Consider the following 12191-nt stretch of genomic DNA (forward strand, 5'->3'; position numbering starts at 1 on the left):
TCTCAGGGTCCTGGGATCGAGTCCTGCATCGGGCTCTCTGCTCGGTGGGGAGCCTGCTTCCCCCTCTCTCTCTGCCTGCCTCTGCCTACTTGTGATTTCTGTCTGTCAAATAAATAAATAAAATCTTTAAAAAATTTTAAAAAAGAAGTGAGGCAAAATGGCAACATGCGCATGAAAAGGTGCTCAACAGCACCACGGAGCAGACAAATCCAAATCAGAAACACAGAGACACATCACACCTACTTGGGGCGGATCACATTTCAGGCGAGTTACGCGACCAAGGCTTGGCAAGGGATTTGAAGCAACAGGAACATACATACTGTGGGAAGAGTGTGAAATGGTGCAACCACTATGGAGAATTTTTGGCCATTTCTTATGAAAACACACTCATAACCCAGAAATTAAGTTCCTATGCATTAGCCCAAGAAAAATAAAGAGGCATGTCCAAATAAATACTTTTACACAAATGCTCATAGCAGTTTTATTCATAAAAGCCAAATCTGGAAACCCAAATTTCTATCAACAGGCGATGAACAAAAGTTTGTCCGTTCAATAGAACACTACTCAGCAGAGAGACACCCAAACACATAACTACTTGGTTGAGTCTTTACAACATGCCAAAGCAAAAGAAGTCAAGACACATAGAATTATATACTGTATGGGTCCATTTATGTGAAGCCCTACAAGTGAAACTAATCTACACTGACCCAAAGCAGGTATTTGGGACTAGGGCACAACTAACTGGGAAAGGGCAAAAGGGAACCTGTTTGAATGATAAGAACATTATTTTTCTTTATTCTAATGGTTGTTACACAGGTATATGGTTTCTCAAAACTCTGTACACTTTAAATATGTTTTACTGTATGGAAAATAGATGTCACCAAAGTTGATTGAAATGGCCTTGATAATCTCTCTTCTGTACCATCTGTAACATCTCTAGTAATGATTTTCCAGAAGATGTACTGTATGCCCCTCTTTATCACTTACCCCTGAAGGTTTCTAGTGTTGCTGGAATTTAAAAACTCAGAATATGCCCATATTGGGGGGGGGTCATGTAATTTCAAAACTGGTTGTTTTTGTTAATGTTCAGAGAAAAGAAAATCAGAGGCAGCAACTGAAAGTTGGGTAGACCATTATCTACTGTGTACTACAGCTCCCCAAAGATATGTCTACTGCCCCTCTCCGTATCTACAGATTCCTCTCCCAGGTCATCCTCTTCTCTAGCTGCCATGGCACTCGCTCTCTCAGTTCTAGGGTCACCTCTTCTGTGAAGCTGGCCCAGATCCTCCACAACAGATCAGTCTCCTCCTTACCTATGTTCCTACACAATGTGGAACTTCTACTTCAGCACTTAACTCTATGCAATGATCTGTCTTCCCCATCAGAATCAACAATTTCATCTGTTTCCCAAGTGTTCAGACCCAGTCCTTTTAGATCAATACATTTTCAGATAAATGACAAAATGAGCCAGAAAGCAGAGAAAGTGACCATAAGAGATGAGGTCAATCGTGGAACTGCTGAGACAGGAAACCTTGAGCAGTGCACTGCGATTGTGTGCCCCTTGAGTGGATTAGAAAAATACACAGGCAGCCAGGTGAAGACAACACTCCCCAACAGCAAGGAGACGGTCATGGGTGAGCTCTGAAGGCATAAACACGAGGCGCGCTGGTCTTCCACTAGCTACTGCTTACAACTTCCAAGTTACACAGAAGCAGAAGACATCAACAGAGCTGAGAGAGAAGATACTTCCAGCAGACCAGCAAATTATACTGTTACAAAACAACAAAACCCAAAAACGTAAACTACAGCAGCACAAGGGAGAGAAGAGCCAGTGACACACAGATCCAGCTACGCTTCTTACTGCCCTGCACCAGGTGCCACGGACACATGAACCCATCGACTATGACCAAGTCCTTAAGGAATTAGTAGTGTACTAGTGAGAGATGGTAGATAAGAACATCATTTTGATACACCAAAGCAAGTGCAGTAACAGAAGTGCACGCCAGCAACACGAGCACAGAGGGGTAGCTGGCTGAGCCTAACATGGGTCTTGACTCCTGGTAAGGAGCTAACCAGGTGTGCAGTGGAGAGCGTTCAGACAAGGACAAAGAGGAGGCAAGTACAGCTTGGGTTAAGCGGGAATGTCAAGCAGTTAGAGCTGCTGCGGCGGGAGGTTAAGGAGTGGGAGATAAAATTCCAGGAAGCAAAAGGCCTTAGAAAGCAGGACTGGGAGCTTGGAAATTATCCTAAGGACAACGGGGAACCAACCTGTGGTTTGAAATAACGAAGGTCTTTCTCCAACTTGCCTTTTTGATAGACCAAAATTAACCATGTGATATTCTTTTAAGTATTAAGATTAGATACATAGTTCTGCTTTAAAAAGTATTTTTAACTCGGATGGACTGTAACTGTGCAGTAACACGCAGAAAGCTTCTTTAGACCTAGCCCCTCCCCCAGCATTATTCCAGCTCCATCAGCTGTCCAGTCACGTGGCTCTCCTGACGTCACACATTCGTAGTGGGGAGGACAGCAGCCCAGTGCTGCTGCGCAGTGGTAGGTGACAGCCCAATCTGAAAGCGGCCCTATCGAGGACTTTGGAAAAAGCCGACACATCCAAAGTCATACCAGTTAGGAGTCATGCTACTCCTTCTAAACATCACTGAGTTGGAGAGTAAATATTTTATAAGTTATTTGTGTGTTCCCCCTGACCTGCAGACTTCTCACCCACATGCATGGCGGTCTTACTCAAGGGAAGTCCCTCTTGGTGAACACCTTGATTATTTTTAAAGTTTGGGGTTGAGTTGAAGTCTTTCCCATACTGACTACATTCATAGAGTTTCTCTTCAGTATGAATTTTCTGGTGTTGAAGGAAGTTTGACCTTTGAATAAAGCCTTTCCCACAGTAACTACATACATAGGGCTTTTCGCCAGTATGAATAATCTGATGCAGAAGCAGCTTGGAGCTCTGAATGAAAGCTTTCCCACAGTCCTTACATTCAAAGGGCCTATCCCCAGTGTGGATTTTCTGGTGTTCGGTGAGATGGGCTTTCTGGAGAAAAGCTTTCCCACATTCTTTACATTCATACACTCTCTCTCCAGTGTGGATTTTCTGGTGTCGAATAAGGTACGAACTCAGAAAGAAAGCTTTCCCACATTCGTTACATTCATAGAGTTTCTCTCCAGTGTGAATTCTCTGATGCTGGGTAAAGTTTGATGTCTGGCTGAAGCGCTTCCCACACTCATTGCACACATAAGGCCTTTCCCCAGTATGGATTCTCTGATGTTGAATAAGCTTTGAACTCCGAATAAAGGCTTTCCCACATTCGTTACATTCAAAGGGCCTCTCTCCAGTGTGAATTCTCTGATGTTCAATGAGGTCTGAGCGATGACGGAAGGCCTTCCCACACTCCTTACATTCATACTGTTTCACTTCTGTGTGGATCTGATAATGTCGAATAAGGCTCGAGCTCCTAATGAAGGACTTTCCACACTCATTACACTCATAAGGTCTTTCTCCTGTGTGAATTCTCTGATGGCGAATAAGCAATGAGCTCTGGCTGAAGCCTTTCCCACACTCCTTGCATTCAAAAGGCCTCTCCCGGGTGTGAACTCGCTGGTGCCGAACCAGGTCTGAGCTGTGATGGAAGGCTCTCCCACACTGCATGCATCGGAATGGTTTTCCTCCTGTATGTGCTCTCTGGTGCTCAGCGAGGTCTGTGTAATGAATGAAGTCCTTTCCACACATGTTGCACACATAGAGTCTTTCTCCAGTGTGCACTCGCTGATGCTCAACAAGGTGAGAGCTCTGGCTGAAGCTTTTCCCACACTGCTCACATCTGTAAGGTTTCTCCCCAGCATGAGAAATCTGATGTCTAACTAGGTCCGAGTTAAATGTGAAGCTTTTGCCACAAATCTCACACTGATGGGCTTCCCCTTCCACAAGCTCTCTCTGGAGAAGGAGGAGGTTTGAGCTTAGAACTGGGCTTTCTCCTGATTTACTGCCCACCCGAGCTGCCTCTCCTGCTTGGATCTTCCAATGGGTAATCGTCACCCCCCTGAAACCGCCCTCCTGAGGGGGGCAGCTCCCCTCTGGGTTTCCCAAAAGTCCCTCTAATCTGGGTTCAGGGAATGCCCCAGACTCAGAGGCAGGGGGTTCCATCACTGTGAGTGTTTCTGACATGTTCTCAGGCAGATTTCCATCCTCAGAAATTCAGGCTCCAGAGTCACCTTCTTGTCACATGTTTCCTAGGTCAGAATCTGAAATAAAGGAAAATAAGATCATCTTTTCCCTTTGTCAAGAGACAGAAATCTAGTGGAGCAGGTGGGCGGTAAAACACATTCAAAGAGTGGGAAAGAGGACTACTTCCTCTGCCCACACTCTTTGCCCCAGTGTGCATCTTAGCTACCTACTTCATCCACTTGAGAAGGCTTCTCTGGGGCTCCACCTCCAACACCCAACTCCAGGGACAGAGTGGCTGGATAGTAGATGGGGAGAGATGTGGTTTGGACTCTTAAAAAATTAAGACATATTTCCAAAGAAACACAGATGTACTGATCTTGCCACCTCTTCATTGTCCTCCTTTCCCTCTGTACCCAGCTTAGATCCCATGTTCTATAGTATTATGTTTATTTTGGGTTACATACTCTAATCATCCTAACTCCCCCTGCCCTTCCTCTATCATCCCTGCACTGGAAAACCCCAACTTGGGTTAAATTCCATTTGCTTCCCATTCTGTGTCTGCATCTATGCCAACTGAGCTCTCTCTACACTTACAATCCCTTGGTTAATGGGACCCTGAGAGCCACCAGCAATCTCTACACTTTCCTCATTCTCCTAAGAGATCACCCCTCCTTTGTCCTCTCTTCTCACCTAACATTCCCTCCTCCCTCTCAGCTGATGTCCTTGTTTATCTCAATGAGAGGAGAAGAAATGAGATGAGAATGCCAATATTCTCCTACCCAGTCTACCAATCTGTCTGTCTATACCCAAGCCATGGCCTCCCTCCTTACATGTGTTATACTGTCCTTGATCCAATTTAGAGTGAACACCTCCATCTGGGCACAAAAACCCACGCCTCCTCATCCACTCAATGGTACCAAGGCTCCTCTGCACAAGTCTAGAGCTGGAATGTTCACAGCATTCACGTCCACCAAAATAACCAGTAAGGGGATGGGCAGATTGAGGAGTACTCCTACCAGGGAATAATACAGAGCAACAAAAAACTGCTATACAAAAGCAAAGGTGAGCCAGAGAAGGTAGGCACGAAAGAGTTCATGTTGCATGATTCTGTTCACATCAAGTTAAAAAACAGACAAAAACAATCCATGGTGGAGAACTGAGACACTGCTCACCTTTAGGGAGAAGATAAGGATGGCAGGGAGTACAGGGGCACTGGGGTGCTCGTGATCTATATGGCACTCTGAATCCCACAGGCGTGTCACTGTGGAAAAGCTTGTGCAGTCGGGAGTTATTTAACCTTACAGTTGCTGGGGTGTTGTGCCCAGCTCCCCTGCTCAGAGCTATACCCCCAAATCTCCACCCCGCTGGGAACCACTTGTAGGGAGGACTCTGCCTTTCCCAAGGTCTTGCCCTTCCCTGAAAGCCCACTCTTGGCTGCCCATCACTGTAGGACAACACACCACAAACACAGCAGCAGAAAATGGCACGTCTGTCACCTCACACCTCTCAAGGTCTGATGTCCAGCCCAGTGTGACTGGGATCGCTGTTCACACAAGGTGTCGGCCAGGCTAAGGTCACATCTGGAAGTGCTGGGAAACCTGTTCCCAAACTCATTCAGATGCCAGTGGAAATCAGTTCCCTACAACTACAGGACTGTCCCTGAGTCCTTGCCAGCTGTCTGCTGCTCTTGGCTCCTAGAAACAGTGCACAGAACGCCTGACTTCTCTTCTGCCACCAGCTGCAGAAAACTGCTTTCCAAGGGGAGGTATGATTAGGTCAGCCCACCTGGAGAGCCTTGCCACCTTACGTCCCCTAACTGACTTACATCTGCAAAACCCTCCACGGCAGCTGGGAGGAGGTGTGTGTACCTTAGGGGACAGGAATTTTGGAGGGCCATCTCAGATGCCTACCACGCCACAGCCAATGTCTGGTCCATCACAGGAACCAAGAGTGCCCTGGCAGCAACTCAAGTGTTATCCCAACCCAAGAGCTCCACTGGGACTGGCCACAGCCTCAGTTCTGACTCCACTGTCCAATACGGCTTTCCTTACAGACGCATCACTGAAACCTCTACACAGCTGAGTGCACTTCCAGGGAGTTCCATCCAAGACGAGGCCACACAGGGGCACCTGGGGGCTCAGTCGATTAAGTGTCTGCCTTTGGCTCAGGTCGTGATCCTGGGGTCCTGGGATCAAGCCCCACGTCAGGCTCCCTGCTCAGTGGAGAGCCTGCTTCTCCCTCTCCCACTCTCCCCCTGCTTGTACTCTTCTCCCTCCTCTGTCAAATAAATAAATAAAATCTTTAAAAAAAGATAAAAATGATCCTAAACAATTACTTCTTGCCCCAAACCTGCACCAGAGGGAAGCACACCCTGCTCTGCACCCCATGAAGGGACAGCTTCCAGACATATTTCCAGTGTGGCCATCAAGGACAAGAACCTGCCTCTGAAGGCAAAGCTGGGGGTTGGGGGGTACAGCAGCAATGGGAGCAGAAGCACAGGAAGTGACCAGGTAACACGTGCTCTGTGGCCCCAAGAGGGCTCCGTTTCAAAATGTTTTTCTCTTTTGTGTGAGCTAGAACTTGCATAAAGCACACACATCTTGAACTCCTGTGACACCAGTTTAAGCACTCCAGGCCAACACAGAACATTTCTGCCACCCAAAAGGCCCCTCTCCAAGGGCGACCCCTCTTAGTACAGATGAATTCTGCCCATTTAGGATACATCAGTTAGGGACACCTCCCCAGCTCTGTCAGCAGAGCGGTGACTCCTGTTCTCGGGGTTGTGAACTCCAGCCCCATGCTGGGCACAGAGCTTACTTTAAAAAAAAAAAGAAATTTTCATTTAAACGGGATTATACAACATGTTTCTGTGCCTGCATTTTATTCATCATGTACCCATTTAAACAAAAAGTTTTTATTTATTTACTTGAGCAAGAGAGTATGCACAGGCACAAACACAGGGAGGGAGAATCCCGAGCAGACCCTGTGCTGAGTGCAGAGTCCAACTTGGGGCCCGATCTCACGACCCTGAGATCATGACCTGAGCCTAAATCAAGAGTCAAATCTTAAGCAACTGAGCCACCCAGGAGCCCCAATATGTACCCATTTTTTGCTGAATGAGAACACGTACCATAAAACTCACCATCTTTAAGTGCATAACTGAGTGTGTTTCAAGTACTCCTAAGACCGTGAAACCACCACGACTACCCACTTCCAGAACACACTCGTCCCCCCAGACATGTACCTGCTCAGCACTCCGCCTGCGGAAGTCAACACCGCAGGCAGCGCACTCTTCTCACTGGCGCACGGCACACCACTGCGTGCACAGGTCACCATCTTACTTCTCACGAACACCTGAGCTGCCTGTGGTCTGGGGTGACAGTCAGAGCGGCTGCACACACTCCTGTACTTGTCTCATGGTAGATGAGGGTCCTCGCTTCTGCTGGGTGTAGACCTGGGAGTGACTGCTGGGTCCCAGGTCCTGGCACTGCTTCCCTTTAGCGGTCACCTGGTCAGGACACTTCTTCCTTTGGGAACCAGCACAGCCGTGGGCGGCGATTCTTCCCCTCCCTGAGGGGCAAGTTCATATGGTCAGACTGCTTTCGGTGGGTGCTGGAGACAACAGTCCGGGCGGCCGGCGCGGGGATGAGTTGAGAGTCTGACTGTGTGCACCTGCACTGGCACCTGATGAAAGAGCCACGCCCCACCGCCTGGGCCAGAGGAAGTACTTGGTGTGGGACAAAGAGTGGCCAGTGGGGTAAACTGTGGCCGACTCAAGACTGCCCAGAATCTCTGCTCCGAGTGACAGAAACACAACTGGAAATGAGAAGGCATGTGGCCCCCCAGCCAATGACTACACTTCCTGGAGTCCCCTGAAGAGAGCTGTGACCCCATGACTGAGCTCCAGCCAATGAGCTGGAAACGGAATGCGTGTGCGCAAGGCCCCCACCTCCACACACCCCCACCTCGACACCCTGATGAGGCAAAGCGGCCAGGCTCCCAGGAGGCCTTGACAGCCAGAGCCACCCAGGTAGGCAAAGTGGAACCAGAAGTTAACTTTTTTGTTAGAAACACTATTTTGAATCTGTTATGGCGACTTGAATAATGCTTAGGTAATGCTAAGAAACAGGCTGATTACTCAGACCAAGGCTCCCAGTGATAAAGAAGAAACTGAACCCACACACCAGTGACTGGCAACAAGGACGAGGAGGCCTGTGTGCTAATTCACCCACCAGCACAGCCCCCGGGAGCGGCTCAGCAGGGCTCAGCGGAGCTGGGGCGCGTCCCAGACGAAGCTGCTGCAGGTACCCACTGAGGACGGTCTTCAGAGTTAAAGGCTCAACAACTTGGTTTAAAAAATATGTATTTGGCTGCTTATAAAAATTACTTTATTTTTTCAAGCTATAAGTAAATTATGCCAATTGAGAAAACAGAAACAACAGAAAACCTGAAAAAAGAAAAATAAAAGGAACTTTAACCCCACTACGAAGATGACCACTGAACATTTTCCTCTGGTCTTTTTCCTGCACTAGTATTTTTAGGAAATCAGGACTATCACTGTTTTACATCCCGTTTTACTTTTGTATCTTTATAATCCGCAGCCACCACACGTCAGATACGCACTGTAAACACACCTCGAGTAACGAAGCGTAGACGACACAGACAAAATCTACACAATGAGAACCTCCGCCAATTCAACAGGTCACCACTGTTAGCTGCTTCAATACGCGTCCCCTGACACCTGCTTGAACAAATACAATTACACACTTAGTAACATAAATTCGATTTTCAAAAGCAGAAATGGGATCCCACTACACTCGTCCATCTGCAACCTCTCCCCCGTTTGTCGTATGTCCCGGCATTCCTCAAGTCTGTCCACACAGATGCTGACCTGGTCCCCTGCACACTGTCACGGCACAGGCGGTCACAGAATCCCTACTCCCATCAGACACTGGAAGGAACGTTCGTCCCTGTGCCTCTGCTGTCACGAGGTACTCTGCCCACTTGCCTGACCCTTTCTCTTCCCCAGAGATGAAAGGAGCTGCAGGATGAAAGTCTGGGAGAATAACAGGAAGGCAGCACACGACCTGCTCCACGGGGACACACGCTCTGCCCCTCTAAGCCACAGGGTCGGTGGAGTGGCCCCTGAGGGGCCCCAGCAGCTGGCATTTCCTGTGAGCAAGCACCGGGGTCTGTCTGATGCTCTGACCCAGCCTTGCCCGGAACTGAGGTGGCAGTTGGCCATGTGCCTCATTAGTTCAGAACTCCGGAGGAGAGACAGGGCACTACTTACTAGGGCCCCTCGAACCCCAGCAGGCACGGTGGTGAGCAACTGACTCACACGGTCTCACACACTCCTCCAAACCTTCCAAGGCAGCTGTTCCCTCCATTATTTACTCCACAGATGAGAAAACGGAGACTAAGAGAGACAAGCAATTGTCCAAGATCACTAAGCTAGTAAGAGGCAGCAGTAAGGTTCAATCCAGGTCTACTTTCCTCCAGTGCCCAGCTCCTCAATGCGGAAGGTTCTTCCCCTTCCCAAGTGTCACCTATCACTTTTACAAGACCATATGGGGTATTAGAAAAGTAAGCTGATAGTTTAAGCCTTACTTTTCTTAAACAAAAAAGTTTGGGGGCGCCTGGGTGGCTCCGTGGGTTAAAGCCTCTGCCTTCAGCTCAGGTCATGATCTCAGGGTCCTGGGATCCAGCCCCACATCGGACTCTCTGCTCAGCAGGGAACCTGCTTCCTCCTCTCTCTGCCTGCCTCTGCCTACTTGTGATCTCTGTCTGTCAAATAAATAAATAAAATCTTTAAAAAAGAGAGAGAGAAATCAATGTGCATACCTTAATGTAAAAAAAAAAAGAAAGGAAAAAACCGGAATGGAACGAACAAAAGGAAGTAAAAACACAACGCGCCTGTGACTCTGCAAGGTACTGAGCTACCGTGACCCACCTTTCTGTCGCAACACACAGAATCTGCTGGATAAACTGTAACGTGAAACTGTAAATAAACAGGTGAAGTTGAGAGAGATGGGGCAATCCTAGGAGCTGGAAACGGAAGTGGGATGCTAACCTGGAGTGGGACCCTGTGAGCTGTGGGATGACAAGTGGGGGGCATGCCCTACACAGGCAACAGGAGCTTTTGTCCCGAGTGCTGGTAAAGGACTCACAGGCTGGCCCGAGCCCCTGTCTGTGCCTTATAGCCTCGAGGAAGCAGGAAGGTTTCCCAGCTTCACTCCTGGGAATACCCAGAGCATGGGCACCTGAGGGAGACACAGCCCGGAGCTGCAGGAGGATCCGCGCCCGCTCCCAGCCCCGCCCCGGCTCCCGCAGGGATGAAGGGCACTGAGAACCTGGTGTGCACCAGTCACCATGCAAGGTGTCTCGTTTCTCGCGTTCTCACAACTATCCATGATTTGCTTAAGGCCAAACCATCTGCTAGATGCTGTCTCCTCCTCCCCCCATCCCACCCTAGGGCACTTCGGTTACCTTCTCCTCTCCTGACAAGTCCAGTGTCCTCTCACCAGTCAGCTTCCAGGACGCGAGGCAGCACGGCCACGCCTGACAGCTCCTTGAGCCCTTCAATGCCACCGCCAGGTTCCAGGTGGGAGGCGTCCCTGACCACCACTCTCTCTGGCTCATGAGCGTTGTCCGGGCCTTCTCAGCTCTGCCCTCTCCACATCACCCCCAAGACCTTCCCAGGAGTCCGAAATCCATCGCCATCACCGCCAGAGAGGCTGGACCCTGGGTGCGGGCTTGCGCGAAAACGCGGCAGTCCCTCCCCCCAGTTCCCCCTCCATCTGCCCTAAGAGAGGCACTGGGGTCACTGCTGGCACTAACATCCCGTGAGATGCTGCGTCCACAGTAAGGAGAACGGCTCCATCTGTGCGGATGGGGGCAAGGCACACTGAAGCCCGGGACACACGGGCATCTCAGATCCGAGATGGGCAAAAAACACCCATTTCTACCCCTCGTCGGACTGGGCCCGGGGGACAAGGCGCGCTGCACGGTGGTGATGAGCACACGTCTACACGGTCCGAGGTCCCCGCCTGCCTCCAGGAGACATTCCTGCGGAACCTCAGGCCGAGACTCCCGACGCCGTGACGCAACCCGAGCGAGAAGGGGGTGACAGGTCCCCGACCTGGGCGGACTCAGCCACGGGGACCAATGAAGACTTCCAGGGGAACGAGAGCCTTTAGGAAAACCGCCCCCGTGCGGCAAACCGCTCTCGCGCCTGGGAACTCCTCGGGCCCGAGGTCCGGAGGCAGGTCTGGTCCTCGCGATTCCGCCCCGCCTCCACCCCAGCGGGCATCGGGGGCGGCTCTGCCTCCCCTCCCGCACCAGGGCCTCCAGACCCCGTCCCTCCGCCAGGACCGTCCGGAGCGCTCCGTCGGGCGCCAGACACAGGCGGCAGGCCCGGGGCGAACCGCAGCGCTGCCCGCACCGGACTCGTGGTCCCCGCCCCGCGGCTCAGCCCTCAGGCGCTGGGAGCAGCACCCGAGCGACGCCGGGCGCGGGAGCCTGGCGCCCCGCGGGGAGGGTGCGCGTTCGCGGGCGCCGAGCGTGTGTGCCCAGGGCGCTCCCTGGGGAGAGAGGGCGCGGGCCCCGGCCGCAGGCCGTGCCCACGACCCCGGCCCGCCCCGACGACTCCGCCGCCCTCGCCCCCGCCCCGCGGCCGGAAGCCAGCCACTCACCCGGACACCGGCGGCGACACAACGGCCCGCCGACAAAGCCCGCACCACCGCCCGCTCGTCGCGGCCGGAAGTCGGCCGAGGCCCCGCCCGAGAGCTTCCGGGGCCGCTCTAGGCGCCCCGGGGCCGGCGGCCTCTCGGTGGTGGGGACTTCCGCTCCCCGCCCCTGTGCTCCGGCGGCCTCATCGCGGCGTGTGGTCTCCGCAGAGCTGCGCGTGTCGGCGCCGTGGCCGGAGCTCGGGGGCGGGGGCGGGGGCCGGCCGGGGCCTCCCGATCCTCGAACGCCGCCCCTTGGCAGGCGGGGGCTGAAGCCGAAGACG

The 12191-nt window shown here is 51.5% G+C and overlaps 1 protein-coding gene across 4 annotated transcripts; it reads right to left on the reverse strand.

Moving 5' to 3' along the window:
• Positions 1-325: 325 nt before the first annotated feature.
• On the reverse strand, positions 326-11935 carry LOC111146680 (zinc finger protein 623). Of its 4 annotated transcripts, XM_022502336.1 has the most exons (4): positions 8815-9773; positions 7425-8627; positions 4411-4475; positions 326-4257 (listed from the first exon to the last, which is right to left on the reverse strand). In XM_022502336.1, the coding sequence occupies exon 4, from the start codon at positions 4178-4180 to the stop codon at positions 2681-2683; it is 1500 nt and encodes a 499-aa protein (XP_022358044.1). In that variant the 5' UTR covers positions 4181-4257; positions 4411-4475; positions 7425-8627; positions 8815-9773; the 3' UTR covers positions 326-2680. The 4 variants fall into 4 exon arrangements, with proteins under 4 accessions (XP_022358044.1, XP_022358045.1, XP_022358043.1 ...); XM_022502337.1 differs by lacking the exon at positions 4411-4475; XM_022502335.1 differs by having other exon boundaries at positions 326-4475.
• Between the last annotated feature and the right edge of the window lie 256 nt (positions 11936-12191).

This window comes from Enhydra lutris, unplaced genomic scaffold, assembly GCF_002288905.1.
Source record: "Enhydra lutris kenyoni isolate GAN:26980312 unplaced genomic scaffold, ASM228890v2 scaffoldscaffold14, whole genome shotgun sequence".
Taxonomy (NCBI): domain Eukaryota; kingdom Metazoa; phylum Chordata; class Mammalia; order Carnivora; family Mustelidae; genus Enhydra; species Enhydra lutris.

Excerpts from the sequence above, each read along its gene's own strand:
- LOC111146680 (XM_022502338.1), bottom strand. The coding sequence starts at position 4,180 with ATGTCAGAAACACTCACAGTGATGGAACCCCCTGCCTCTGAGTCTGGG.